Source organism: Leishmania braziliensis, chromosome 24 (genome assembly GCF_000002845.2).
Source record: "Leishmania braziliensis MHOM/BR/75/M2904 complete genome, chromosome 24".
NCBI lineage: Eukaryota > Euglenozoa > Kinetoplastea > Trypanosomatida > Trypanosomatidae > Leishmania > Leishmania braziliensis.
Genome location: NC_009316.2, coordinates 346,679 through 371,977, shown reverse-complemented (window position 1 = coordinate 371,977; position 25,299 = coordinate 346,679). Strand labels below are relative to the sequence as shown.

Below are 25,299 nucleotides of genomic sequence, written 5' to 3'. Positions count from 1 at the left end.
GAGGACGACAGTTGATGTGCCATCCACAAAGAAACGAGCCACGCTCGTCAAGTATGCGCGTGCGTGTTGAGGGGAGGCGCTACAGTGGTGAGCGGTGATGGAGCGGGAGGTGGTAGCAGTGTTTTGGGGTACCGTTGCAAGCGCTCACGTATCAACGCCATGCCTCGCCTATCGGAGTGGCAGTGGTGAGAAAAAGAGTGGGGATGTCTCCTGTGAGTCGCCATCCGTCTCTCTCTTCGCTCCTTCGCTTCGGAGCATCAACCAAACGGGAGAGGGGTGAGGGGGGGGTGAGGAGGAGGAGGAGGAGGAGGAGGAGGAGGGCAGTCGCTCCTCATAAGCAAAATACGCACGCGAGGTGAACATCAGCACAGGGAATCAAGAGGATGCTGTCATGTGCGCTGTGGCAGTCACCTGGACGTCTGCAACGGAGAAATTAAGGCGACACACAAAGAGAAGAGAGAAGAGAAGAGAGAGACGGAGACAAACTCAATGGTCACGCTTGCGTACACGCACCCATGTACGAAATTGCACGACATCAACAAGAACCGGTTCGCCCATCACGGCATCAGCGGACGTTGGCCGTCCGTCCGCCGCACTGGGGCTTGCCTCCACCCCAGCTGCCGAGGTGGTGACTTTCCCTGCTCCAAAGTGATTCATCGGCAGGTTTGTTGCATCATCTGTCGCTGCCTCTGGCTTCTTTCGCTCCCAGAACATCTCCACGGTAGGCGTTTGCAGGATGCCCTCGTCCTTCACCGCTTGCCCGGCGAGGGGTCGAGCTGCGCACCACTGACGGCGTCCTGTCCTGGTAGCGGCGCGGACATCCTCGACGTCGTCCATGTCTTCGTCGCTTCTGTTGTCTGCGACGACATTGGCTCTTCGAGGAGGGGCCTTGCTGAAGCTGCCGCTTGTCGCCGTCGTCAGTCCTACCGCTGTTGACGACCCCGCAGCACTCGTGTCGTTGTCAGCGGACGCCAGGGGAAGAAGCGGTACGGCATTGAAGTAAACCATCACCTCCTCCATCAAGGAGAGTGTGCGACGGTCGCGCTGCTTGCCAATCACCATCCACTGCTCCGGGTTGTACTTGAGGCGGATGAAAAAGGTCTCCTCCATGTCCGCCTCCTCTGGCCAGTTCTGCGCTTGCGGCTGCAGCCGAACGCAGAAGCGAACCGGCTCTCCGGCGACGAACACGAAGTCGGACGGCTGGTTTACCATGGCGTTCCCGAACAAAGATGTGCCTGCGTCAGGGTTGTAGTCCCCACCGCTGCCGTACCAGCGGCTCAGCTGTGTGCCGTAGGAGCCACTGGAGAAGTTCGAGTTGGTGCTCGGCTGAGGCGGTTGTGGATGAGATGGCGCCACTGCGTGGTGGGTGTTGCGCGGCAGCGGTGCCAAGCGATGGGTGGTGCTCGCTATCGAAAGCGAGGTGGAGGGAGGCTGGGCTACGTAGTTGGTCGCTGCTCCAAAGCGCATTGTCCAAGGAGACTCGGCGTACATGACGATGTTGAAGACACAGAGGTGCTTCGAGTGGAAGGCGGCCACAGGGCCCCACATTGTGTTGCACGTCTCCTCCAAGTGACGCAGCGTGACTAAGTTGAAATGCACAGCGCTGGACGCCGTTGTCTGGCACCTGACTCCGCTGCTGCTTCTGCCTCCACCGCCGTTGTACTTGTTGCTGGCCGTGCCGTCGATAGTAGTGCTACTGGGACTGCAGCGGATGTACGTGGCATGGGTAAAGGGGCGGGTACCGGTGCTGCCTACGCTGGTGCTGCGTGCGCGAGAGGCGCTGTGGACAGTGCGCATGTCTGCGGCAGGGTCCATGTCGCTGTGGTAGTGGGACGTGGTCACTGTACCGAACGTCGAGGTCAGCACCCCTGTGGATGTCGTCGTATCTACTGCTTTGCCTGCCAACGTTGTGGTGGTGGTTAACATGGTGCTCTGACACGTTTCCCCACCATGGCTCGCTTTCACGCCGGTGGCACTCACCAAGGCGTCTTCCTGGATGGCCTCGGCGCTCTCCGCCGTCACCTCTGTGGTGCACAGGACAAGTCGATCCTCTGGCGGCGTCATCAGAAACGTCTGATGCCAGTTAGAGTAGAGGGCCTCCATCTGCACTTGATGCGTACACTCGGGCTGCGCAGGGCGGAAGGACGCGATGAGGTCCAGCTCATAGAGAATGCTCAGCACCTCCTGCGGCTTCCACTCCGTCATGAGGAGTTTGTTGTATACCTCGCATACGCGCACAATCTCGTACGACGGCTCAGCGTCGAGCACGCGTAGCACGGCGCCGCGCAGCCACAGTGAGGTGCTCGTGAGGAGATTCTTCATATTCACAAGGCAGTAAACACGCCCCTGGAAGTGCTTAAAAACATAGTTAAAGCTGATAGCGGCTTGAAAGGGCAGCACTACACTCAGGGCGGTCGTGCACGGCTCACGGCCGCGGAGGAAGGTAAAGGCGATGCGAGCCTGATTCGCGGCCATCGCGGCGGACGGTGCGGGATCCTTGCCCGCCTCTCTACAGGATGTCACTGTCTCTGGGCGCTTGCTCGCCAGCGCTTCGGCGGAGATTGGGGTGGTGAGGAGCGGCAGCAGCGGCAGACGTAGGCATATGCGCAGAACGGCGACGCCAGCTTTCTCCGACCCTGTGGCTTCGGTCGCCGGTGTCACCGTGTGTGAGGTATCGGGAAAAAGCCGAATCACCGTCTCACGCAGCGGGTCGGCCGCCACGTAGCTCCCCGCCTGCAGCACCGACGTGCCAGAAGCTACGGCGTCGCTCTTATTTGGGGTCTTAAAGTGCACCTCCGGTGGCGGGAGGTTTTTCAGGAAGGAGCTGAGGTGAATCGGCACTACGGTGCGAGCGACGGCCATTGCGGCCGCTGTCTTTGTTCTGTGCAACGTCGCGGGCGTGTTCTTGTCGTCTCCTATGGCCGTGTCAGAGTGCACCAGCAGGAGCTCCAGCGTACCCTCGGAGACTTTGCGCAGTGAGGACAGCGCGGGCGTCGTGGGGGCTCCGCCAGGGATGCCTGAGGAGCTGAGACAGGAAAGGGAGGCGGCTGGCCCACGATTTCCTAGCTCGGAGGGGGTGCAGGGCGCTTTGGTATTGCGATGAGCGGGAAGTAAAGACTGGTGCTGCTGTTGCGAGGAATTCTTGCTATTGTGCTCCACCCCGGCCGAGGTCGTCGCTGCTGCCGATCTCGACGGCACACCTTGCCGAGCCAGCGACAGCGCGTCGACTGGTTGTGAGGTCCGCGCAGCGAAGGAGTCGCTCAAGAGCAAGACGCCACTGCCACCGCAAGGTACCATAACTCGAGAGCCAGGTCCGGACAAGGCCATGCTTAAGCTCGAGAAGGAGGCGGCAAGGTTAGAGCGCGTCCCTGCGCCGCTCTTCGGGCGGTACGCGTTGGGGGTGCCAAGAGTCACCACAGCAACGAGGCGCGGCGTGCCTGGCGGTGTGTGTGCCTCGCTACTGTCGCTGTTCATCCCGTCATCCTCCGGCGGGGGCAGCAGCGAGTTCAGCGCGAGGGGCGAGGTCAACGTCTGTCTCAGCGGTTGCTCGTGATGGTGAGCTTCGGCACCATCGGCGGCAAGCGGCAGGAGAAGGTTACCTGGGCTGACCTTGAACGAGCAGGTGCATTCCGCGGTAGGATAAGGACCATCTCCTCCAGCTGCCCTTCCCTGCCCTCCAGGCGCCGCAGCAAGTCCTCCTGCGAGCCGAGAGTTCGTAAAACTCACCGACATGACACTGCCGAAGCCTTCGGCAGATGCCGCTGTCGCTGATGGCGCGCTGATGAAGAGAGGGTCCTCCAGCTCTACGTTCAACGTCACGTAGTCAACACTATCAGCAAAGCAGTGAGCTTCACGTGGAAGCGTAAGTCGGAGATGCACGTTGTTGCGCTGCTCCGGCACCTGTAGCAGCGCGGAGCGCCCGACTGGCTGGTAAAGCGGCTCCACTGTGACGTGCGTCAGACACGGTGCGGGGAAGGCGTGCGACCCTGCCATCCTGAGCGACGACGCCCAGTCACTTGCGCGACTGCAGCTGCCGCCGATGTTGTGCTGAGGATAATAGGCGAGCCACATGCTGCCATTGCACAGCAGTAGGCGACGCACAAGATAGGTACCTGAGTGGCATATCGGAAAGGTGAAGGTCACGCGCAGTCGATGCGTCTGCTCGTCGTAGTGAACGTTGTCAGCGTCGCGGATGTTCACCTCGTGAGTCGCCTCCTCGTCACTGCCCCAGTCCTTGCGTGACTCCAGCGTCAGCTGAAAGCCAACCGCGGGTCTCGCCTCACGAGTCAGCGCTTTCATCCCTCCTGCTGCCGCAGGAAAGGCCGGGCGTACCAGCGGATTGATTGTGTATACAGACGAGAAGGTGATCTGCACGACATCGTCAACGTCAGCCCGCAGTACACCAGGCACTGCCGTGGTGGGCGATTTGCTCATGACAAGGGTGCTGTCGCCCTTCGAGACCGCAGCGGAGACGGCGGTTGCCTTATGCTCCACCTTCACTGTGAGCGGGGACGTAAAGTGCTCTAGTGGGTACTCAGACGGCTCCTCGTGGAAGACGGTGTCCATCACCAACGCGTCAACCCGAACTAGATCCCGCCACTGCTCTGTCCTGGTGCGTGTGGAGAAGAGGCGACTGTCAAGTGAGCCGACGACATACTTCGCAGGCACGCCGCAGTCCGCCGCTCCGACAACGGTGTCAGCGGGGTCCTCGGGGCATTCGCCGTGGTTGCTCAGAAGTATCAGCACACACTCGCGGTAAAGAGCGTAGTCAGCGCTGGTGCGAAAAACGCGAAGCCAAAGCTTCGCGTGTGGCTCGCCCATTGTAGCACCCTGCGCTGCATCGCCTGAACCCGCGGTAGCCTCAGCACTGCAGGAGCCATACAGCCCTGCACGGTGCATGAGTCGCTGTCGCGCCTCCACATAGAGCCGGCGCACAAACAGCTCGATCCGCCGCCAGCCTTGGCGCTTGATGTAGGGCAGCAGGCGCTCCGCCACGATGTTAGCCGTCACGTTGGGGTGGTCCATGAGGAAGGTCATAGCGAGTTGGGTGTAGAGCTGGAATTCGCGGCGCCGCTGCTCTCCGATGCGCAGGGTGAGGGCCGCCATCGCAGTCAGCACCCGCCACAGCCGCAACGCCTTCTCCGGCGATGACAGCTCCTCGATGCTGGCAAACGAAGGCGGCGCCGCGGCAGCCGATACGGTAGCATTGTCCCTAGAAGGACTTGGAGAAGCTTGCTCGCCCAACGACACGATGTTGCTGTGAGAAGCTAGGCAGCTGAAATGGCTGTAGCCTAGATCGCGCGCTATGGCCGCCAGTGCATCTCTGGCATGCTCTAGTAGAGCCGCTGCCTCCGCGCAGCTGCGGCGCAGGTGCCGTTGATGGCTCTGCATGGATCGAATCACCTGCGCACTTCCAGCATCGACTGCTCCACGGATGGCTTGCAGACTGCCCTGCAGTTCCTCCGGCTCCATGTGCTCGGAAAGCAAACCTGTAGAAGTGGCGAGATCGACCAGGTAGACGGCCGACACCTGCACTGTGTCCTCGCAGCACCTCAGTAGGTAGTTAAGCTCTCTGTCGCACATCATGGTATCCGCATCCGCGTCGTCCTCCAGCGCAATGCCGGGATGAGAGGTCAATGTGGTAGCATGTACAGAGCCAGCGGTGAAGCCGCTCGAACTCCCCTCTGCCGACCCCCTTCGCACCGCGCTACGTTCGCCGTCGGGATGCCCAGAGAAGAGCCCAGGAACGACAATGCAGAAGTGGCCGGAGGCGTTGGCGGGGGCGGCGGCAGAGGACGGGCTCGTGATGGGGCGGCGGACGCCGCTGCCTCTGCTGTCGAGACGTACGAGCGGGTCAAGCTGCGCGGTTCCACTACTCCGCACAAACGCTCTTTCGGGAACGTTTGCGGTGACGGCTGTAGTGGGAACGATAGAGGAGGAGGGCCGCGGTGACGCTTCTGACGCACGTTCTCTGTCCTCGTCGTCGTTCACGTCTGAAGCCACGGAAACCATGCCACTCTCGTTCCCGCTACGGTGCACCGACGGCGAAAGCTTCGTGAGAGGCAGCGATATGGAGGACGCTAGACACGTGCTGTTCTGCTCCTCTGCGGTGGCGCCGTTGAGGGAGGTGGCACCCTCGCGTCGCGGACGGCAGAGTCCGCTTGTCGGCCACCACATACGAAGCCCAGACAAGTAGCACTGCAGCAGGAAGAGCTGCTGATACGTCGCGGAGTGCAAGGGGGCCGCGCCACACGTGCTGCCCACCGCCGATCCTGGCGATGGTGGCACCGCGGGCTTGTCCGTGACATCCTCAGTGGGCAGCTCGTCGAACTTCTCGCGCGTGACCTGCATGAACGTGTGATAGCGCGCCATCGCCGCTGCGGTGTCGCCGAGCAGCAACGAGCATGTCATCTCTGCTGACGCGACGACCAGGAGACCTTCAAGCAGCTCTGCCCCCGTGTCTAACCCTCTCGGGTAGCCAGACTTACTCTGTGCCCAACCAGTGAGCCTGTGCGCCTCGAACAAGTTTGGCACCTGCCCCAGTCGCTGCAGCGTCGCCACCGAAGCGCGTACAAAGCCGTAGTCTTCTGAGCTGTTGTAGTACTCAAGGAAAAGATGCACCAGCACTGCACGAGCGTTGAGCACGAGACCGTACTGCAGGTAGTGTACAGCGAGGTCGTAGCCGCGTCGCCAAAACTCCTGTATGCTCCAATACTTCGGCGTCGCTGCTAGTGGCGCCGAGACGGCACCAACTGGCAGTTTCTGCGGAGACATGGGCGGTGACGCGCCAGCGTCGGTGCTCAGTACCTTTCCCGCCTCACTGGCCAGTGACGCCACTTCTGTGCTTGCCTTCGCAGCTGCCGACGTCTTCGGCTTCGTGAAAGGGTCCTGCGGGGACAGTCGCTTCTGCGCTGCGCATTCCTCGAGCGCCTGATGTAGCCGCGCGCCGTGTGTGATGACGGCGGAGTGCAGCCGCTCGAGGATACGCATCGGCGTCTCGTTCGGCATGTAGGTGCACATCTGCTGCGGCAGGAACTTTGCATCGCAGAGCTCCTTGTAGTACTTGCGCAGTTGCCTAACAGCAGCGTTTACCCTGGTCTGATTAACCGCCGGTGCGGGTGATGTTGAGCCATCTGCGGAGCTCGCAGGTGCGTTTTCTGTGGGGGCTGGTGACCCCGACTTGGCAACTGTCGTCTGCCCACTGCTCTCATGTACCTCTGCGAAACGGGAGGCTTCCTCGGCAGCGGCAATGAGGTCGCTATGCACGAGCAACACCAAGAAGTCGTCGCCTTCGCCCTTGCGCGTCAGGGCGGCGCGCCAATCCAGCGCGATCTGCGCTAGCGCTGTTGGCCTCGACTCCGACTCATCGACTGCGTAGAACAGAAGATGCAGCACCGAGGTGCCCCTCACCACGGTGGCGATGTCGGTGGTCTTGGCAAGCTGAAGACGCACGCGGCTCCCTGGCAGGTACGGGCCGGTGTGCAGCGTGGTGGTGGTCGGCGACGCAGCGCTGCTCACCGGAGCAGACGCTATAGTGTCCTTCCGATGAGCAGCTTCGTACGTCTTCGTGCCCATCGGCACTTTCGCCTGCATTGTGAACCCGAAAACGCGTTCCACAGGTACCCACGGCATGAGTCGGCGCTGCAAGTCGCGCAGACACCGCTCCACGATCGCCGGCGTGGCGAGGGGCTGATGCTGGCCATCTGTGTGCCGCACAAGACACGTGATGAGAGCTGGCGGAAGATCAAAGTGTGTGTCTACGCGATTGTCGGAGCAGATGGCTGTGGAGGACGACGAGGCAGTGCGCGTCGATTGGGGCTCAGCCACATTCCTGGCCACTGCTGCAGGTACCGTTGACGCCGTGTCGTGTGCAGTCGGACATTGAAGGTGGCAAAATGCTTTATCTCCATTCCACGTTGGTACATCGGTGTTGCTCGGGTTGGGTGGTGACGTCCTTGCGGTGTGCAGACCTAGGTTTCTGTGCGGCCGCGGTGCGTATCCAGGGAACATCCGGCCCCCCAAGCTGGAAGCTATGCTTACCACAACCGCTGTCTGAGTGTGGGTGTCAGTTTGTGTCTGCGTCTGTGGTGAGGCGAAGCGGTAGTAAGTGCGAAGGGTGATGGTGGGGGTAGTGCTGGAGGAGCAGGTGGGAGTAGCGCAGAGAGAGAGAGAGAGAAAGTCGAGTATGTGTGGGGAGGGGAGGGGGGAGAGTGCAAACCGTCGATGCGTACGGGTGTGCTGGCCTGTGACGGTGCACCCGTGCCCCAAACCACACCAGTCAATGTAAAGAAGAGAAGTGTGTGTGTGTGTGTGTGTGTGGGGAGGGGGGAGGGGGGAGGGAGGAGGGAGGCGGACTGCGAGTTGGTTATCGCGTTGTGCGCGGTAGAGGAGAAGTTGGAGGGAGAGTCGAGTAGTCACTTTGAGGAGAGGCTGGCAAGTGGTACGCCGCTGAGAGGGGCGTTTCATCACCTACAAGAGGGCCCGTGCCGCCGCATACTCACTGCACATGCTCGGCCAGGGAAAAGGCAAGTTAGGGGGTGGGTGGGGGAGCACAGCAGGAGGCCCCGCCCCTTTCAGGAAGGCAAAGGGGCATTTGTCCACAGGGTGCTCACTGGATGTGTGGTGGTGAAAGGGGGGGGGGAGGGAGGGACAGGAGGAGCAGGCCGCGTAGTCCTCGTAGCTTCTCTCCCTTCCTCGAAGACAAGCAACAAAAATGAAACAGAAGACACGCGAGCCTGCACATGCGCCTCTTGGCGTCTGTGCGGGTTTCCTCTCTTCCCCTTCTCTTTCCGTCTTGCTGTGCCTTGAGCTGTGTTCGAACCCCTCCCCCCCTTAGCACGAGGAGAAGATGCACGGCGAGAGGGAGGGAGGCACAGCCCATCGTGCAGATCAATACAGAACACGAAGAGAGAGAGAGAGAGAGCACCCCTTCGCCTACAATACGCCACCTTCAACCTCCGCCCTCGCCCCTTCGCACGCCCCACCGATGACGTGGACACCGACTTCTACAGTGCTTGTGCTGTACCCATCCCCGTGGTTTCTTACAGGGTGCTAAATCTTCACGGTGGTCTCGGTAAGGTAGGTGCCATTTTCTGGATCCTGTCGGTGCAACGAGCACAGCTCCAGCTCCGGTATCTCGAACAACTGCCTGCCATCTTCGCCCGCGCCAATGGCTGCGTCCGGAAAGGCCTCTATGATGGACTGCGCATCAAAAGTCCGACGTGCTGCACGCCCCTTGCACCACTTCTTGTTCATGATCGTCACGTGCAGCACCCGGCGCGACTTCTCCGCCTCTTCAGGGTTGTGGATGAGCTCAGCTAAGCTTTCATGCAGAACGCGCTGCAGCTGCTGCGCTGTGGCGAGCCCGGCTGTGTCGTCGATGCCCATGTACACGACGCTCGCTTTCTCTGGGTGGTAAAGCGCATTCTGTCGACCTGCTCTCATCACCTGCAGCCCGCCCCCGAGCCGCACGAGCGGATGGCGGTGCATCGGAGCGAGAGACGGAGCTCCGCTCAGCGCATACGTTGTGTCCTTGGACGCCGCCCACTTCTCTTTCGTCGTTGCCCAGGCAGAGACGAAAGGGCCATGCAGCAGCTCCTTAGCGAATTCAACATCCTCACGGCGTGGAAGCCTCAGCAGGAGTAGCGTCATGTGCAGCTTGACGGTGCGTGCCACTAGCTCAGAGGCGGCCGTGGACTTCGAAAAGGATGAGGCAGTTGTTTCCTCAGGGTCAGTTGCTCCACCCACCGCCGCCGCGCTCTCCTGTTGGGTCAACTCGTACTTGGAGGCGACAAAGCTACGCAAGTCCTCTAGGATGCTCGTCGCATTCGCCACCACCGCGGGCAGCTTCCCAATGGGAAGGGACACAAAGTGCGTGAAGCCTCTATCGACTCTCTCCGCACCCGGTGGGCGGAACTGCGCATCCTGCGCCGAGCTTCGCACATCTTCCTCGTCATCATCACTGCTGTCTCCTTCTTCACCTGGGCTGCAGGGTCCGCCAGTTGCGCGGTCACTGCAGTTAGGCTCGTCGTCCCAGGACATGTCCTCGTCGCCTTTTTCTACGGCCAGTTCCGCTATCGCTGGATTAGCACTCGTTGCGCTGCGGTGCGACGCCGCCGCGCGAGGCTTCGCAGCGGGTATGTGCGACTCCGTGAAGACACGGTAGGTTCGCTTTGTGAGGGAGGTCTGCATGAGGCGAACGCCAGCATCCTTGCAGGTGCCCGGACGCTGCACGAACGAACGTGGTCCTGCCACCTTTTCGGTCTTGGCGGGACCGCCGGCATGACGAGGGCGGGAGGTGGCGGAGTTGTTGCTGTACCCCGGCTCTGGAGAGAGACAGTATGCACACACGTGGCGTATGTCGTTGCTTTGCTTGCCACACGCAGTGCACTTCCACTCGCGTTTCGGTGGCCGAGTGAGGGCGATGCGGCGTCCATGCAAACCGCGGGAGTCGCCGTACACCTTGACGAGTTGCTCACGCGTGGCGGCGTCGACCCTCTTCTCTGCCTGTACCACTGCTACATCCTCCTTCGTCATTGGCTGCGCCGAGGACGGCGGCATGATGAGCTGCGCCATGATGCAGCCGCAACCAGTCAAGTGCTCACGCGCGTATGAGTGTCTCCTCTCGCCGTGCTTATGGGCGTGTGTGTTTTGACGAGCGTAGAGGTGATTAGCGTTAGAGGTCGAGCGACTGAGGGCGCACAAGCATGACCTGCGTTCACACGGTATGGACACACGAGCCCATACACCGAGAGAGAGAGAGAGAGAACAAGAGGCAGAGAGGCAGTCAAGTACGAGGAGAGGGTGGCGGCGGCGGAGAGCAATGGTACCTCATTGGCACGGACTCTTTCCTCTGTTCATTGGCCAGTTTTGCTTCATGGGTGTTAGTATGGCTGAAGGGGCCAACTTCGGATAAGACGGAGAGGGGGCAGAGGTGAAAAACTAGAGAAGTGCGTCTGTTGAGCACGCCTCGACGATCGCACAAGCGCAGAGAAGTACCGCCGCTGTCCAAGATCAGGAATTCGTTTCCCGTACGCTCCCTGCTGCTGCATCATCTGCATCCCCACCCCTCATGCCACACGAGGGTGAGCGAGAGGCCGAGAGGATGGGCTGCAAGAAGCCGAAGCAGCACCGCTTTCTGCTGCCCTTAACCACCGCCAACTTTCCCCGTCCCCGCACTTTGCCAGCACGCTGTTATTGCGATCTATCGCTGTCGACATCGACGGCGTGCGCAGGGGAGCTACCGGGGCGGTAGAGCGCGTACGGTTGACGCGCAAGACTCGAGGAAATGAGCTCGGCGTTTGATACTGAAGGGATGGCGGCACCAGTGTGCGCTTTGTGCCTGTGAGGCTGGGCGGGGACATCGCCTGAGTCTTCATCAGAATCCAGCAGCACTGCCGTCTGCGTTGTACTGTGTGCGGTGTAGGCATCTCTGCCGTGATACGGTCCCTGGCTAACCTGGTAGGGATCTGTTCCGCCGATGAGTTGCACAGGCGACGGCGCAAAGCGCTCACCATTGTCCTCAGGCCGTAGAGTGGCGGCTGCGTGGCGCCGGTCATCACCGTTGCTGATGGAGTCCCTCGGATTCGCGCCTTCCCTCCTTGATTGTACGCGGCCGGTGATGGGGTCCACGTGCAGACCCATCGCGGTGAGAAGGCGCGCCAACTGAGGGTCTGTCCCAGCCCTTGACCGGATGATGTCATCCACCATACTCATGAGCGTCTTTGATTGAACCTGCAGCTGGGCCGCCTCATCAATCCGCTGCTGCCGTCGTTGCTGCTGCTCCTCCAAGCGCCGCTTCTCGGCGTCGTTGTCATTGGCCGTGTCAAACAACCGGTTGCGGCAGTAGTCATGGTAGAATGCTTCCTCAGCAGCGCCGTACTGGTCGTTCATGTCGTGCTCAAGAAACATCTCGTACCGCTGCGCGTAGAGCAATTCCGCCTGCGCGACAGCGAGCATTGGGTCCTCGCGCAACACTTCCTGCGTCGACAGCGTCTGCGCGCGCGTCGCAGAGAGAGGCTTCTCCAGCACCTTCGCAGCCTTTGTGAGGAGGGAGAAGAGCTCGCGGAGGTGCATACCAGACAGCCCATCGCGCTTGACCGACGACTCCTCGACCACGGTCTTGAATAGCCACTCCTTTGCCAGCTTCTGCGCGAAGATGCTGTACTCCAGCGTCGGGTAGCACATGAGCCGGTAAACATACACAGGACGGGTCTGCCCATATCGGTACGCGCGACCAATCGCCTGCTGGTCGTCAGCTGGGTTGAAGCTCGTATCAACAAGGATGACGCGCGTGGCGGCGGTGACGGTGATGCCGACGCCGCCGGCCTTCATGCTCAACAGGAAAAGATCTGGGCCGTCGGGCCGGTCAAAGTTGTCGAGCATCGCCGCTCGCTGCGCTGCGCTGTGGCTACCATCCAGGCGGCAATAGCGGATCGGCCGGGGCGACTTTGGGTACTGTTGCTGCTGTGACCCCAACACCGGCCCGCACCACTCGATGTTCACCTTCGCAATCATGCGCTCTAGGAACGTGAGAAGCTGCGTGGAAAGACTGAACAAGAGAACCTTCTCATCCCGCGCCATGGCAGCCACGACCAGCTTAATGGCGACCAGCAGCTTCACACCATCCTCCAGGAGTGGGGTGTAGTTCGGCGAGGGCGGCACACACAGCTCCTCGTAGGTGAGCGAGGTAGCGGGGTAGACGCTAGAGAAGGACTGGTGTGTTGCACGGGCAAACACGCGTTCCTCGTCACCGCCGTCGTTTCTGCTGGAGCTGGAATTCGAATCCGCATCCGAGTCAGTGATTACGACTGCCTCTTGCTCCCCGACGCGAGTATTGTCCTTGTGATCACCTACAGCATGCTCGGCCATGCCATCCATCCGCTTCTCCGCCTCTTGACGCTGGCGCCGATGCTGCTGCAGAGGATGACAATCGCGTCCCGTCGTAGTGACAGCCCAATCGTCGCCACTGCCGTTGCTGCTGCGCTTGGCGCCTGCGATGTGGCGGCTGCGCGCATCGCGCTGGACGCCACGCCCACCACGACCGCTTGCTCCCCCACCTCGCGCTGAGGATGTTGTGGGGCTGTGCTCCGCCTCCCGGAACCGGTCGGACATTTGATACAGTAACTGCGGGTGCGCTGCAATTTTGCCCGAGCAGGACACGGCTGGCAGGAACTGCACCTTTTCGCTGCCGTCGTGCTGGACAATCTGAATGAAGCGCAGGTACAACTCCTTCTGCAGAGGCGACGGAGGCACGACGACGATGTACTCGTGCAATGGTGGCAGCTCCGAGCGCAGAGGGGTGCTATCAACACGCTGCACAAAGTGGCGCACCTCGTTGATCAGCGTGAAGGTCTTCTTGCGCGCAACGTCCACCACCTCCACCGAGGCGCGCGTGTTTGCCGAGGCCTCGATTGGATGAATGAAGTACTCCTGGAAGCGCTTGCGGCTGAAGTACCTGTGGACGCAAAAGTCAATCATGGCCCAGTACTCCTGCAGGTGGTTCTGAAGCGGTGTGCCCGTAAGGAGAAGGCGGCGCAGCGGGTGGAGGCCGCGGAGTGCCGTGACGACGTGCAGGTTCACAGACTTCAACCGGTGGGCCTCATCACACACGACGAGCTCAGTGAACGGGTCGGCAGTACCGCCGAAGGTGACACCGCCTTCGTCGTTGCGGTGCTGCTGCTGCGACGACATCGTTGCTGTGCGGTTCACCAAATGAAAGGCGTGCGCCGTTGGCTGAGTAGTGCCGTTTCTGCCGGCATCTCCGTCGACACCTGCGTCGCTTCCGTCAACGCACGGATGCGGTCGCTGCATGCTGTCAGTCTCCACAAGCCGCAGGAGACGCACGAGGGCTTCGTAACCGATCAGCAGCACGCCACCGTCGCGGCGCCACGCATGAAACACATCGACTCGCTGGCGCGCTGGTAGACCTTCGTGGATGGAGATTGGGTGCAAGCGGTGCTCCTCTGGGAAGCAGGCCGACCACGTGCGAAACTCTCGCTTCCAACCGGACTGTGTCGATTTGGGGACCACGATGAGCGCGCGTGCTCTGCGCTGCGACAACGATGAGGACGACGACGCGGCTGTCGCGCCTATCGAGGCAGCAGTGAGGTCATTCAAGCCGCTACATCGTCTCGATGGTGACGAGATCCTTTCATGGTACCGCGGGAAGGAGACCATGAAGAGATGCAAAAACACGATCACTTGCGCTGTCTTTCCCAGCCCCATCGTGTGTGCGAGAATGCACCCCACGGCAGGCACCTGTCCCACTGGTCCCTCCGCCAGCACACTCCACAAAAACCGAATACCTTCAACTTGGTGTGGGCGCAGCGTGCGAGGAGCACACAAAGTAGTGGCGGTAGGAGCAACAGCACAGTTGCGCAGCAGCGCCGAGGGTAGCAGAACATCCCACTGGCTGTAGCCGCAGACCGCACAGTCCCAGTTGCTCACATTCACGAGTCGCCTGCACCGGTCACGCGCTAGTAACTCCTCCCTTGTTGGCTGCGAAGTGGGGGGGACGCATCCTTCCTTAGGGGCCACACCAAACAGCGCGGTTTCGACAGACTTGAAGCGTCTTGCATGAGCGTCTTTGCGAGCGAAGAAGCGCTCCAGCTCCTCCCGCACGTCCGCGGAGGTCATGCTGCGCAGCTCAGCCAGGGTGCGAGGCGGCGGCGTCAACTGCGTCGCTGGCATCGCACACGGGGATCCACCGGCGTAAGGGACTGCCTCCTCGTCTTCCTGATCCGCACCAGGCTTCGCCCCGGGAGTATTGCGCTGTGCAGCAACGGTTCCCTTCAACCCTAACTCGGCATCACTTTTTATCTTAACAGAAGTCCCGTCACTGACGCCGTTGGTGAGCGTGGCCGAAGGAGAGTGCTGCTGCTGCGGTGCCAAACGCGGCTTTGGTGATGCACGCTCGAAAAGGACGTCCTCCATCGTCGGTGAGGTCGGGGTAGCGTTGTATGGACTTCGCCAACATTCCCCATACATGCCGGTTGTCATGAGGTGGCTCCCTTGAGGAGAAGCATCATCAGCCGAGGAACGACGTGCACCACGAGTGACGCCGGTACTTCGACGACTGTCATCCCCGTCGTCACTGGAGGACGAGGAGGCGATGAAGAACACCTCTTCACTACCATTCGCCATATGCGATTGTGTGTGCACGTCGGTTTCCAATGATTTTGATAGCGTAGGTGCAAACACCTCTGTTCCTTCGCCAGTGTGTGTGTGTGTGTGTGTGCGTGGGGGGGGGGGGGAGAGACGAGAGAGGGATTTGCACCGAGGCCATGAGCGAGTCTGCATATTTGTCTGAGTCCACACCACTCCTGACGTGTGCGCCATCGCGCTGCCTACCCGGAGTCCATACCGGCAGGCATCGAGTGCGTCCTTCATAAAAGGGCCTGGATGTGCTTACCCACGCTGCGTTTGTGCACAGACAAGAGCACAGAGTCGCCCGTTCTTTCGGCTTCTGGTCCCCCCCCGGTGGAGACATGAGGGGAGGGGGAAGTCGGGGTGGGCGGGGCTTGATCTGAATATACTGACAATGGAAATGGAAAGAGAGAGGGGGGTGGGGGGGGGGATGAGGATGAGGATGCCGGGGCCCCCTCTGAAAGGAATAAAACACGAGGAGTAATTCAGGAAGGCGGAGTAAAGGTCTCGCTGTAGCTCTACAAGAAGAAAACACGTCCGTTCCCGCGATCACGACACACCGTTGATGCCCCGAGGAAAGAGGGATACGGACGACCAAAGGCCAAAGAAAACAGAGGAAAGGGATAAAGTGCGAAGTATTCCGCGGCGACTGGTGCTCGCACTTGCTGGCTGAGAACGGAGAGGGGGAGCGAGCGAGAGTTCGCCATCAGCCTGCGCTGTGCAAGACACGCCTTTGCCGTAGCCGGTACGTTCGTCCATGGCCGCTCGTTGCGCCCCGTGCGGAGACAGACGACCGGACGGGTACGCATGGCAAAGGAGGGCACGCGCAGGTAAAGGCGATCCACACATGAAATACCCCGATCGCAACACTGCACCAGCCCAGTCGCATCAGCCGCAAAAGACCCACACACACGCACAGACCGTCAGCATGAGTTGAATGTCACGGTGAGTCCGTAGCGCACAGAGTGGTACTGAGGGCGCGCGTGGTCGACCCCTGAAAGCGCAGTCGCCACCTCTACTAGCAGTTCCACGCAGTGGAGAGGAGCTAGCATGGGCGATGGTGAAGGCATACACGCTTGTGCCGCGGATGTTTCGCACAGAGTGAGGTGCAGTTCCTGCAGGCGGATCGGTGGAGTAGTGTTGCCCATGGTGAGGAGTGAAGGGGGGACATGCGGTGGCAAGGGGCTCGCCTCTGTAGCACAGGCGCCATCGCTGCCCTTCAGCACAGCCGCGACGGCGGCAGCTCGCTCCACCGGAGAGCACTGAGGAGCCAGCGCCAGTGGGAGCTTTACAGCAGGCACTGACGGCGAAGAAAGGTGCACTGTCACACAGGGGGTGCTGTCAGAGGAGGGCGAGGACGGAGGACGTGCGTGTTGGGCGTCAGTGGAGCACGTCGGCGCTAACACAGTCCGCGCCACCTCAAGTTTTGTCAGATAGATGTCATGCATCATGCGCAGGTTCACCAAGCGGAGCTGCAGCTCACACGGGCGTGCGCTGCTGCCACCATTTCGTACGTACTCGAGGAAAGGCAGGCAAGACACTGCGGCAAAGTCGGTACCATCCAGAAATAACGGCACCGGTAGCACCGACAGAGCCTTTTGCCGGAGTCCCTGCTGCGGCTGTGGGTGCCGTGACGTCGTTGCGTGCATCGAGTCTTGTGATGCGCCGTCTTTGGGGTGTTCGATGGCCCCGTCGCTGTCTTCATCTTCCTCGTCCCCTCCGTCCGAGTCGAAGCCGCCGTCTCCGTGGTTGCGCTGCATCCCTACAGCAGGGGTGCTTCCAGCACTGTTCTGCTGCTCCAGATCGCTGCGGTGCTTCCGCTTGTGTCGCTCTACCTGTGCCGTGCGCTGGTCGACCCAGTGCTGGCACACCTGTCTTATTTCATCGTCCAGCAAGGCAGACCGGTCGAGGAGGACAAGGCGTGTGCACGGACACACCTGCTTCGTTGCGGATGATTGTCCGGCAGCGGACGCCTGAGGCAGTCGCCACACAAGCGCAGTGAGGAGTTCCTTGCGGACCCGAGGGATGTAGTATGCCGGGAGGCCAAGCGGTCGGTCTTGCTCGCGCAGCAGTACGGAGTGCAGGTACGCTGACGTTGGCGTGTGCATGAGGGCGGAGGTGCTGGCCATTGCTGCTGCTGCTGCTTTGCGTTCTTGGGCCACGACTGCCGCTGGCTGGTAGCGCTGCATCCACGCCCGCATGGTTTGATCTCGAGTGTCCACAGTCTCCACAGGCAGTCCCAGATAGCATTGCTGAGTACGTGCAATCAAGTCGACCTCGACATCCTCTTTAACGCTTCTGGCGGTGTTCGAGGCTGATGTGGTCAGTCGATATCCAGGAGGCAACTTACTGAGTGGTGTCATGTCGTGCTCCTCTTCCTCCCTCGCTGCCTGCAGCTGAGCTGCAGCTTCACGAGCCAAGTCCACCACCCGCATAGTCTGCGGTGCGACTTGGCTCATACCTTGGAGAAGCGACACTGCGCGTGCAGCTTCCCGGCGTTGCCGCTCTTGGTTTTGCAGCTGCTCCAGGGCGAGGGCAGGGTGGAGGTGCATGATGGTATCTGTCGCGATCTTGTTGCTGAGCTGCTGCTCTCCCTCGACAGACTGCTGCTGCGGCGGTGGCGAATGCGATGGAGGGCTGACGTTTTGGTTGTGAATGTGCAAGCTGCGCAGGTGGCGAAATGCGTCCCACGCGGCTTGCGAGATGGTTGGCTGCTGCTGCTGTAGACTCACATCATCCTCCAGGTCGGGTTTGGCGCCCAGTAGCCCCGTGAGGCCAGCGCGGAGAGCGGTATTGACGCTTCGTTGCGCCGCCCGATGCTCTCGCAGCGCCTCTGCCTTCTCATCCCCCATTACCGCATTCAAATATGCGAGGAGCTGCTCCATCGTAGGGAAGGCTCGGTAGCTGTGCCACTGACAGCACGTACACACGGTGTAGTACTGCATGTCAGAGGTGAGTCGTATGTCAAGTGAGCTCACAGACTGCATGCTGCTGAGCAGGGTGGCCGCGTTGAGAGACGGCGACAGCGATGCCGCTGCTGACTTGCTCGTGCTCACGTCACTGACTGTCGCTGTTTCGGAGGATGGCAAACTACCATGCCCACCGCAGCGGGGGCACAGGAAACAGCGACGACAGCGCGTGCTGATGTACAGTGACCGCCAGCGCATTTCTTCTCTTCGCTCACTGCGCCGTCGGTGCTGCTCTAGCTTTGCCTGCAGGGCCGGTGAGAGCGCTTTCAGTCGCATGCTGCGCGCCAGCGCAGCGCGGACATCAGCAGCGGCAGGGGCGCCACCTGTGGTTGGCGATTTGGATCGCCGCGGCCGCCGCCAGTACAGCTGCTCCACTTCGAGTGTGCCACAAGATGGACACCGCCACGCGAGGGGCACCGTCTCCACTGCAGGACTGATCGTGGTGCCTGCTGCCGTTGCCACTGCAGGCAGAGATGACGACGGGTGTGCATCACCGGCCGACGGCCCGACGAGCAGCCACGGAGAGACGAGCGCCGCTGTCGGCAGCGGCGTTACATCGGTGGAAGCGGTTTCTGTGGTGGAGGTCGTTGGGAGGACGTAGGCGTCTGTGTAGTCGATGCGAGAGGTAAAGGCTGTGTCGGAGAGATGAATCGCGATATCGCAGGCGCGCTCTGCGGGGGAGTGCAGGACAGCCATCATGCGAGTTGAAGGATGGGGGAGGGGGAGCAACGAAGGAAGGCGAGATGACACTGCCGTTCTTTTCTCTCTCTGCGATGTTTGTATCGTTCCCGACCTTTCAAACCAGTGCGCTTGCGTGTGCGCGTTCATAGCGAAGAGGGGGGGGGAGTGGTGAGCGAAGGAGGCGTCATCTGAGGAGTGTGGTGTGTCATCTCATGGATGGGGACTGCCTACCTCCCCCCGATCAGTGTGTCCCTGCTGCTCTTGAGTGGATGAGTGGGTTAGGGGACCGACAGCGGCACCTACAGGATCCACAGCGCACCCCATATTGCACAAGCACACAGCGGTGTGTCTTCTTTGAGGGAGGAGAGACCGACAGCGATGCAGTAATGCAGCTGACCCGCTCCCTTCTCTATGCACATGCATAGTGATGCTGCAGGTACGGCGGACACGGTTGTGGGTGGAGAACAGGGTGAGAGAGAGAGAGAGAGAGAGGCAGCCCGAGGGGGGGGGGGGGGGGGGGGCGTAGTCCTCTTTATTTCGCCTACTTTGCACTTATTACTTTCTCGCACCCACCGTAGAAGGGCACTCTAGTCGAGCACAGAATGACTGTCTACCGTTGTGTAGCTGGCGATACATCACTTGAGAGCTACGGGAGGGGGACTCGTGGAAGGGGGCAATGGAAAAGAGGAGGCGTCAAGGGAATGGCCAAGAAGGTTGGGAAAAAGGGGAAGAGGGAAGCGACTGCCCGGACATTTACTCGGTTCCTGCCGTGCTGACTAGCCAGGGTCTGGGTGTCCATACACTCCACTCAGTGTACACTCACGTACGCCCGCGAGGGAAGGGCCTCAAGCACCAACGCCCCTTCCCCCATTTACTCCGCAACTGGCTACCACCGCCAACCGCTTCTTCCTCCACTCCTCTCTCTCTCTCCTGTGTGCACGCCCCCCTTTCACGGCTCCCCCTCCCCTCTTCATGCCCGTCTATCGTACATCGACATCAAAAACTAGGACGGCAGCAACAACAGAACAGAGGATGAAGCGACGTACTCCCCGGGCCGTACGTACACCCACACACACACACACGCACCTTTGCAGCGCACTATATATATATATATATATATTTAGCGGCGGCGGTCCGCCTCCTCTTTCTCCTCTGGGTCAACAGGCACGCCATCCAGCCGTGTCAACTTTGGCAGGCGCTGCAGCATCATGTAGCGGTATTCCTGATTACTTGCTGCACTGTTGCAGATGGGGTTATTGAGGAAGAGAACATCGACCAGCTCGGGGCACTGGTTCGCTAGACGGTCAATCTCTGTCCAGCTGTTGATGAGGTTGTTGCTCAGATACAGCACTCGAAGGCCCTTCAGCTTGTCTAGCCCGGTCAGCTTGTCAATTTTGTTATACGAGGCCCAGAGCTGCTCCAACTGCGGCAGGTCGAGCTGCTCGAGCTTGCGGATGCTGTTGCGGCCCAGAGACAACACCTTTAGGTTCTTGAGTTCCTTCAAGCCAGGGCCTATCTTCTCGATGGCGTTGGTGCTCAGCCCGAGATGCACACATTCCTTCAGCGTCGAGATCTCCTTGTCCATCTTGGCAATGGGGGGCAACATGCCAATGAGCAGCACCTTCGCCTCCTGTGCCGCGACAACTCGCGGTACGCTTTCCTGCGCCGCTTCCGGCACCCCTGCGAGCCGCCGTCGATACTCGCTCTCTTCGAAGCGCACAATGGCTTCCTTGATGCTTGTCGCCGACGCCATGGGCTTCAGGGAGAGACGAACAAGCAATGTTCTACCGATGAGACGACCAGCAGATCGTAGATGGGTAGTGGCCACAAAACGGTCTTGCAGGTGGGTGTGGTGGTGCTAAAGAGGTGATGGGTGTGATGCTTGCTCAGCTCTTTGTGGAGAGAGCAGCAGAGAGAGAGAGAGAGCCAACGTGCGTGCGCGTGCAGTCGTTATGAGCGATGACAGGATGACGGATGCAGCCGACCGCTCCCCCCCCCCCGAGTAGAACAAGCGAGCGACAAAAAAGGCGTGTGAGAGATTGATTGAAGGGGAGATGGAGAGCATAGGAAGGGGCCAAAGTATGAGCCTTCGTGATGATGGGTTCCGGCGGTCATAGCAGTTGAGGTGGGGAGCAGTGAAAGGTCGAGGCAGGGACTCGCTGTGCCCTCCCTCGCTTCTCCCATCACCATCCTCCTGTCGTCCCGCAGAGCTGCATCGCAGCCACGGGGATGATGCCATCTCTGCAGAAGCGAAAAACTGCACGCACCCCCTCCCTCCCCATAGCAGTTGACGATGGTTCTCTCTTCTTTGCAAGGCGAGTTGACGCTTCCACGCTAAGCGCGTGTGCGTCGGCTCTGTAGGGGAATGCTGTGATGCAGCGCGCAGGAGAGCGAGAGGAGACGGTGGGGGCCATGCGCCTGCAGCAAAAGGGATGGGGTGGGGTGGGGTGGGAGCGATGAACAGAGAAAAGAAAGGAGACAATGGAGACTCGTGCCGCTAGAGAGGGAGAGGGAGGGAGGGAAGCAAAGGGCCCACTGAGAGAGGGTTTACTATCAAGTGGGGGCATCTACACGCGAGAGAGCGCGTGTGCGTTGCTGCACCGATAGGGAAAAAGACAGAGGGTGAGGAAAGAGAAGGAAAGGAGAGCAGAGAGGGAGGAGGAGTCTACGAGCCATCCGATGATGCACGCGCGCACAACGGCGCGATGCAGCAGGAGCGGAAGGGTGGGATGGGGTGAGCAGCGCTTGCACTTCGTTTTCCTTTTTTTCCCTCTCGGTTCCTCATGAGCGCAGCCGCTACTTCCGTGCCCACAGTCGTACACGACTGATATAAGATCCATAGAAAAGCGCGCTAACATAGGTACACACGCCCATCCAAGTGCCCAGCAGCAGCCACTCCGACGATACGTGAGGCTTGATGTGTGTGTACTTGCATGTGTGTGACTCCCTCCCCCTTCCCCCTTGTTCCACCCTTCGCTGTCCCTCTGCATCTCCTTTCTTCTCTCTCCTGCCATTTGCCCTCTATTCAATGCCGACAATCACCTTTGCATTGAGCGTCTGCACCTTCCACGAGACGCGCAGCAGCGAGGGTCCGGTGCGGCTAACGACGCGCACCTCCGGCACCGGTGCGAGACTCCACTTGTGCTCTTCGCCTGCCGTCTGTGGATTTCGTGGGTGCCGCATCGTCGCGGCATGCGCGGCGGAGCGCACCATCTCCCGTATCTCTCGCCGCTGGTGGTGGTTCCACTCTCGCTCTTGGTGCCAATGATTGACAGCCACAGTTGCCTCGTTCTGCAGGTTGGGGTCCAATGGTAGCACAGGGAAGGAGGGAGAGTCCGCTGCTACCCTGACGACTCCCGGCGGCGACGACGCCGGTGCTGGTGGGGTGTTGCCCTGCACATGCGCAGCAGTCGTACCTTGGTCAGTTGGCGGAGGCTGCTCCGTGTCTATCCGTGTGGTTAGCGGCGGTGAGAGTGCACCCAGAAGCGGGAGGATGGCGTCGAGCGGGAGAAGGTGGTTCACTTTGCAGAAACCGATGTTCGGTGCAGGGTAGAAGCCGGTAAGCACCAACGAGCGGGAGTGCTGGGCGCCGAGGACAACGACGGAGGTGAAGGCCCCACCGATGGGGATGCGCACGTACCGTTGCCACGGCAGCTCGTTCGGGTTGCGGAAGCACCTCCATATCATCGTCATGTCCGCCTCCTTGTCAGGCAAGACGGCGCCTTCATCGTTGCCACCGCTCCTCCTAAAGGCACCGCCGGCGTCTGCGTCAGTCACCAGCCGACTGACGCCGCCCAAGCACTCCACCCCTCTGCGGTGAAGATGCTTGGGTGGAGTGCGTGCGGTTGAGGTGGGTTGCAGCGGCTCGTACGCTGTGCGGCGGCGACAACTGGGGCTACCTCTGCACCCACCGGCGGTGGTACTGGAGGCCGCTTCTGCTGTACCGCGCTCTGTACACGGCAGATCAGCCTGGATAACGGCATCGCTCCCCACAGCCGCAGCTGGCTCTGTTCGAGCACCTCTGTAGCCTTTGCGCGCTACACCCCGTGTTCCCACTGTCTCTCGCAACAGTCCACCTTTAGCCCCGTCCTCCGCTCTCGTTAATGTAGCAGCAGTTCGCCGCGGACGCGCTCCCGCAACGGTGGTGGTGGGAGTGGTGATGGGCGACTTTGCCTTGTCAAAACATTCCCCACCCGTACCCTCCTGCCTCTTCTTCTTCACCTTGTCAGCGACCGCGTTCGAAGGAAAAGAGGCATCGGGTGACCTCCTAGCGACTTTGCCGATGCTGCCCTGCGCCTCAGCGTCAGCGAGTGCACGCGTCTCCGCGGCGGTGCACAGCGGGATGTAGAGCATCGCTGTCTCCGGCGTATCGGCCTTGGCACAGCCGCCGAAGTAGCATAAGCACGGGCCAAGTATGGGTAGCTCGAGCACTGTCATGGCACCGAACGCGCGCGGCGAGGGCAAGCGCGGACCTTGAGTCCACCACCGTCCCGTTCGGGGACAGAAGATCCACACGAACGACTCGGCCATGGGTTGGTCAGCTACGCTGATCGACCCAACGCGCGGCAGGCGCTGCGGGGTGTTCACCGCGCTGGTGCTCGCCGTTGAGGATGCAATGTCGCTACCTGCGCCATCGCCGACCCCGCCAGGCACGGGTAGCATGGGTGTGGTCGTCGCGCTGTTTACCGCCGAGTAGCTCACAGCAGTCTGCTCCGGTGCGATGCAGCTCTGATGGCCCCCGGCGAATAGAAAGACATCCCGGTGCACTGTGACCGCTGTGCCACAGACCTTCTCCGGCATTCGGTATTGAGTCGACACTGCCGATCGACGACCGGAGCCCATCCGCTCTGGAGGCTGCACTACCGAAAATGGCCATGTCATGCTGGATGCTGCCGCCTCTGAGGAGCAGGAGGTTATTCGGACGTGGTCGTTGCTGTCCTCATGAATGACCGTCTTACCTTGGCGCATCACCTTTGCGGCAGCCGCGGCATCCGATAGCATTGAAGTCTGCTGGCACCGCGGGTTTTGCTGCTGTTGTCGCTTGTAGAAGCACTGCGGTGGGTATGTCTGCGAGATCCACGTGCGCGTCTCCAGTTCCAGCACCTCGTACGTCTCCAGCACACCTACCTCCGCATTGTAGCCGCCAAACACAAAGATATAGCCCCTGTACGCCACAGCGCTCGCTGCCGCCCGCTTCTCGCTGAGTGCTGGCAGCACCCCCCAGTGCTTCGTCATTGGGTCATACTCGTACGCGCGGTCGAGAACGACGCCTTCGTACGTCTCTCCGCCAAACATGTAGATGCGGCGATCATAGGCGACGGTAGCTGCCTGAGACCACACCGGGTCTTCCGTCTGCTGCAGGCCAGGTGTGCGGACCTCGCCGTAAGCCATCCGCTCTCCCTCAATGGCCCACTGCACCGTCTCACGCGCGTAGCACCACGGCAGCGACTTGGTGTTCTGGGTGCGGATGTCGACCGTTAGGAAGGAGGAGGCTGGGACGACTTTGGCGCCGCCTGCGTCCTGCTGCTGAGTCTCCCGGCTGAGCGCGTTGGCACGACTACTCACGACTGGAATGAGCCCCCGCCGTGTGTCATCGGCTCCCAACGAAGCAGCAGTAGCAGGATTGCCTGATCCGGTGCTGGAGGATGACACAGCAGCCACGACTGCGGGCGGAGGCGAAGACGCACCTGCCTTGGACTCGATAACCACCCGCTTAAGTGCCCTCGGGAAGTAGAAGAGGCCGTGCACTGGGTCGAGGAGATGGATGCCGTGCATCTGGCGCAGACGAGCGAAGAAATGCAGCGGATCCTCAACCACGTAGTCCTGCCAGATGCGGCAGACGCGCGTGAGAATAGCGGATATGGTGGAGTAGTCAAGGAAGGTAAAGATGTAGCGCAGTAGATCGCGTGGGAGGCCACCGAGGGTGTTGTAGTGCTGCGAGAGGAGACGAGCTAGAAAGGCGTTGGGGGAGAGGCGCAGCACTGACGATGCAGCGAGGATGCGCTGCTTGAGCGTCCTCGACAGCTCGAGCGAGGATGTCTCCGACATGTTGCGCGAGCCACTGATACGCGACTCCAGAGTGGGGGATAGAGAAGGAGAGTTAAGGTATGTAACGATGTGTGTGTGCGTGTGTGTGTGAAGTACACAGCGGTGCCGAGTACGAGGAAGCGAAGAAAAAGCCGAAGAGAGGAGCGGGCCGAATGCGCGTGGATGGAGAGAGAGCGGGAGAAAGAGAGGGGCCTTTATCAGGTGAGCAGCGAGTCGGGATGGAGGCGTTGCTGCGAGGATCATCTGTCACTTTCATGTCTGGCGACGAATGCGTGGTTCTGACGCGGGTGTCGACACCGATATCGACCCACCCACAGACAGACGAACTCCAACTCTCTCAGCCACGCAGTGCCTTGGTGATCTCCATATCGCTTTTCTTCGTGGGGAGTGGCGCTTTAAACGGTGTGGGGGTGGGGGTGGGTTGCAAATGTGTTTCCCTTTTCCCCTCGACCAT

General features: G+C 60.7%; 6 protein-coding genes across 6 annotated transcripts; all 6 read right to left on the bottom strand.

Annotated features, from left to right (window-relative positions):
- Positions 1 to 486: 486 nt before the first annotated feature.
- On the bottom strand, positions 487 to 7,632 carry LBRM_24_1080 (conserved hypothetical protein; the record flags this gene model as incomplete). The annotated part of the gene is made up of 1 exon (XM_001565323.2): positions 487 to 7,632. The coding sequence occupies one exon, from the start codon at positions 7,630 to 7,632 to the stop codon at positions 487 to 489; it is 7,146 nt and encodes a 2,381-aa protein (XP_001565373.2).
- A 1,419-nt stretch (positions 7,633 to 9,051) lies between these two features.
- Positions 9,052 to 10,575, bottom strand: LBRM_24_1070 (conserved hypothetical protein; the record flags this gene model as incomplete). The annotated part of the gene is made up of 1 exon (XM_001565322.1): positions 9,052 to 10,575. One exon carries the CDS (start codon positions 10,573 to 10,575, stop codon positions 9,052 to 9,054), a length of 1,524 nt encoding a protein of 507 aa, XP_001565372.1.
- A 618-nt stretch (positions 10,576 to 11,193) lies between these two features.
- On the bottom strand, positions 11,194 to 15,390 carry LBRM_24_1060 (putative helicase-like protein; the record flags this gene model as incomplete). Its single annotated transcript, XM_001565321.1, has 1 exon — positions 11,194 to 15,390. The coding sequence occupies one exon, from the start codon at positions 15,388 to 15,390 to the stop codon at positions 11,194 to 11,196; it is 4,197 nt and encodes a 1,398-aa protein (XP_001565371.1).
- Positions 15,391 to 16,070: 680 nt separating this feature from the next.
- On the bottom strand, positions 16,071 to 18,944 carry LBRM_24_1050 (hypothetical protein, unknown function; the record flags this gene model as incomplete). Its single annotated transcript, XM_001565320.1, has 1 exon — positions 16,071 to 18,944. One exon carries the CDS (start codon positions 18,942 to 18,944, stop codon positions 16,071 to 16,073), a length of 2,874 nt encoding a protein of 957 aa, XP_001565370.1.
- Positions 18,945 to 19,917: 973 nt separating this feature from the next.
- Positions 19,918 to 20,550, bottom strand: LBRM_24_1040 (putative dynein light chain; the record flags this gene model as incomplete). The annotated part of the gene is made up of 1 exon (XM_001565319.1): positions 19,918 to 20,550. The coding sequence occupies one exon, from the start codon at positions 20,548 to 20,550 to the stop codon at positions 19,918 to 19,920; it is 633 nt and encodes a 210-aa protein (XP_001565369.1).
- Positions 20,551 to 21,818: 1,268 nt separating this feature from the next.
- LBRM_24_1030 (hypothetical protein, unknown function) lies at positions 21,819 to 25,088 on the bottom strand (the record flags this gene model as incomplete). Its single annotated transcript, XM_001565318.1, has 1 exon — positions 21,819 to 25,088. The coding sequence occupies one exon, from the start codon at positions 25,086 to 25,088 to the stop codon at positions 21,819 to 21,821; it is 3,270 nt and encodes a 1,089-aa protein (XP_001565368.1).
- Between the last annotated feature and the right edge of the window lie 211 nt (positions 25,089 to 25,299).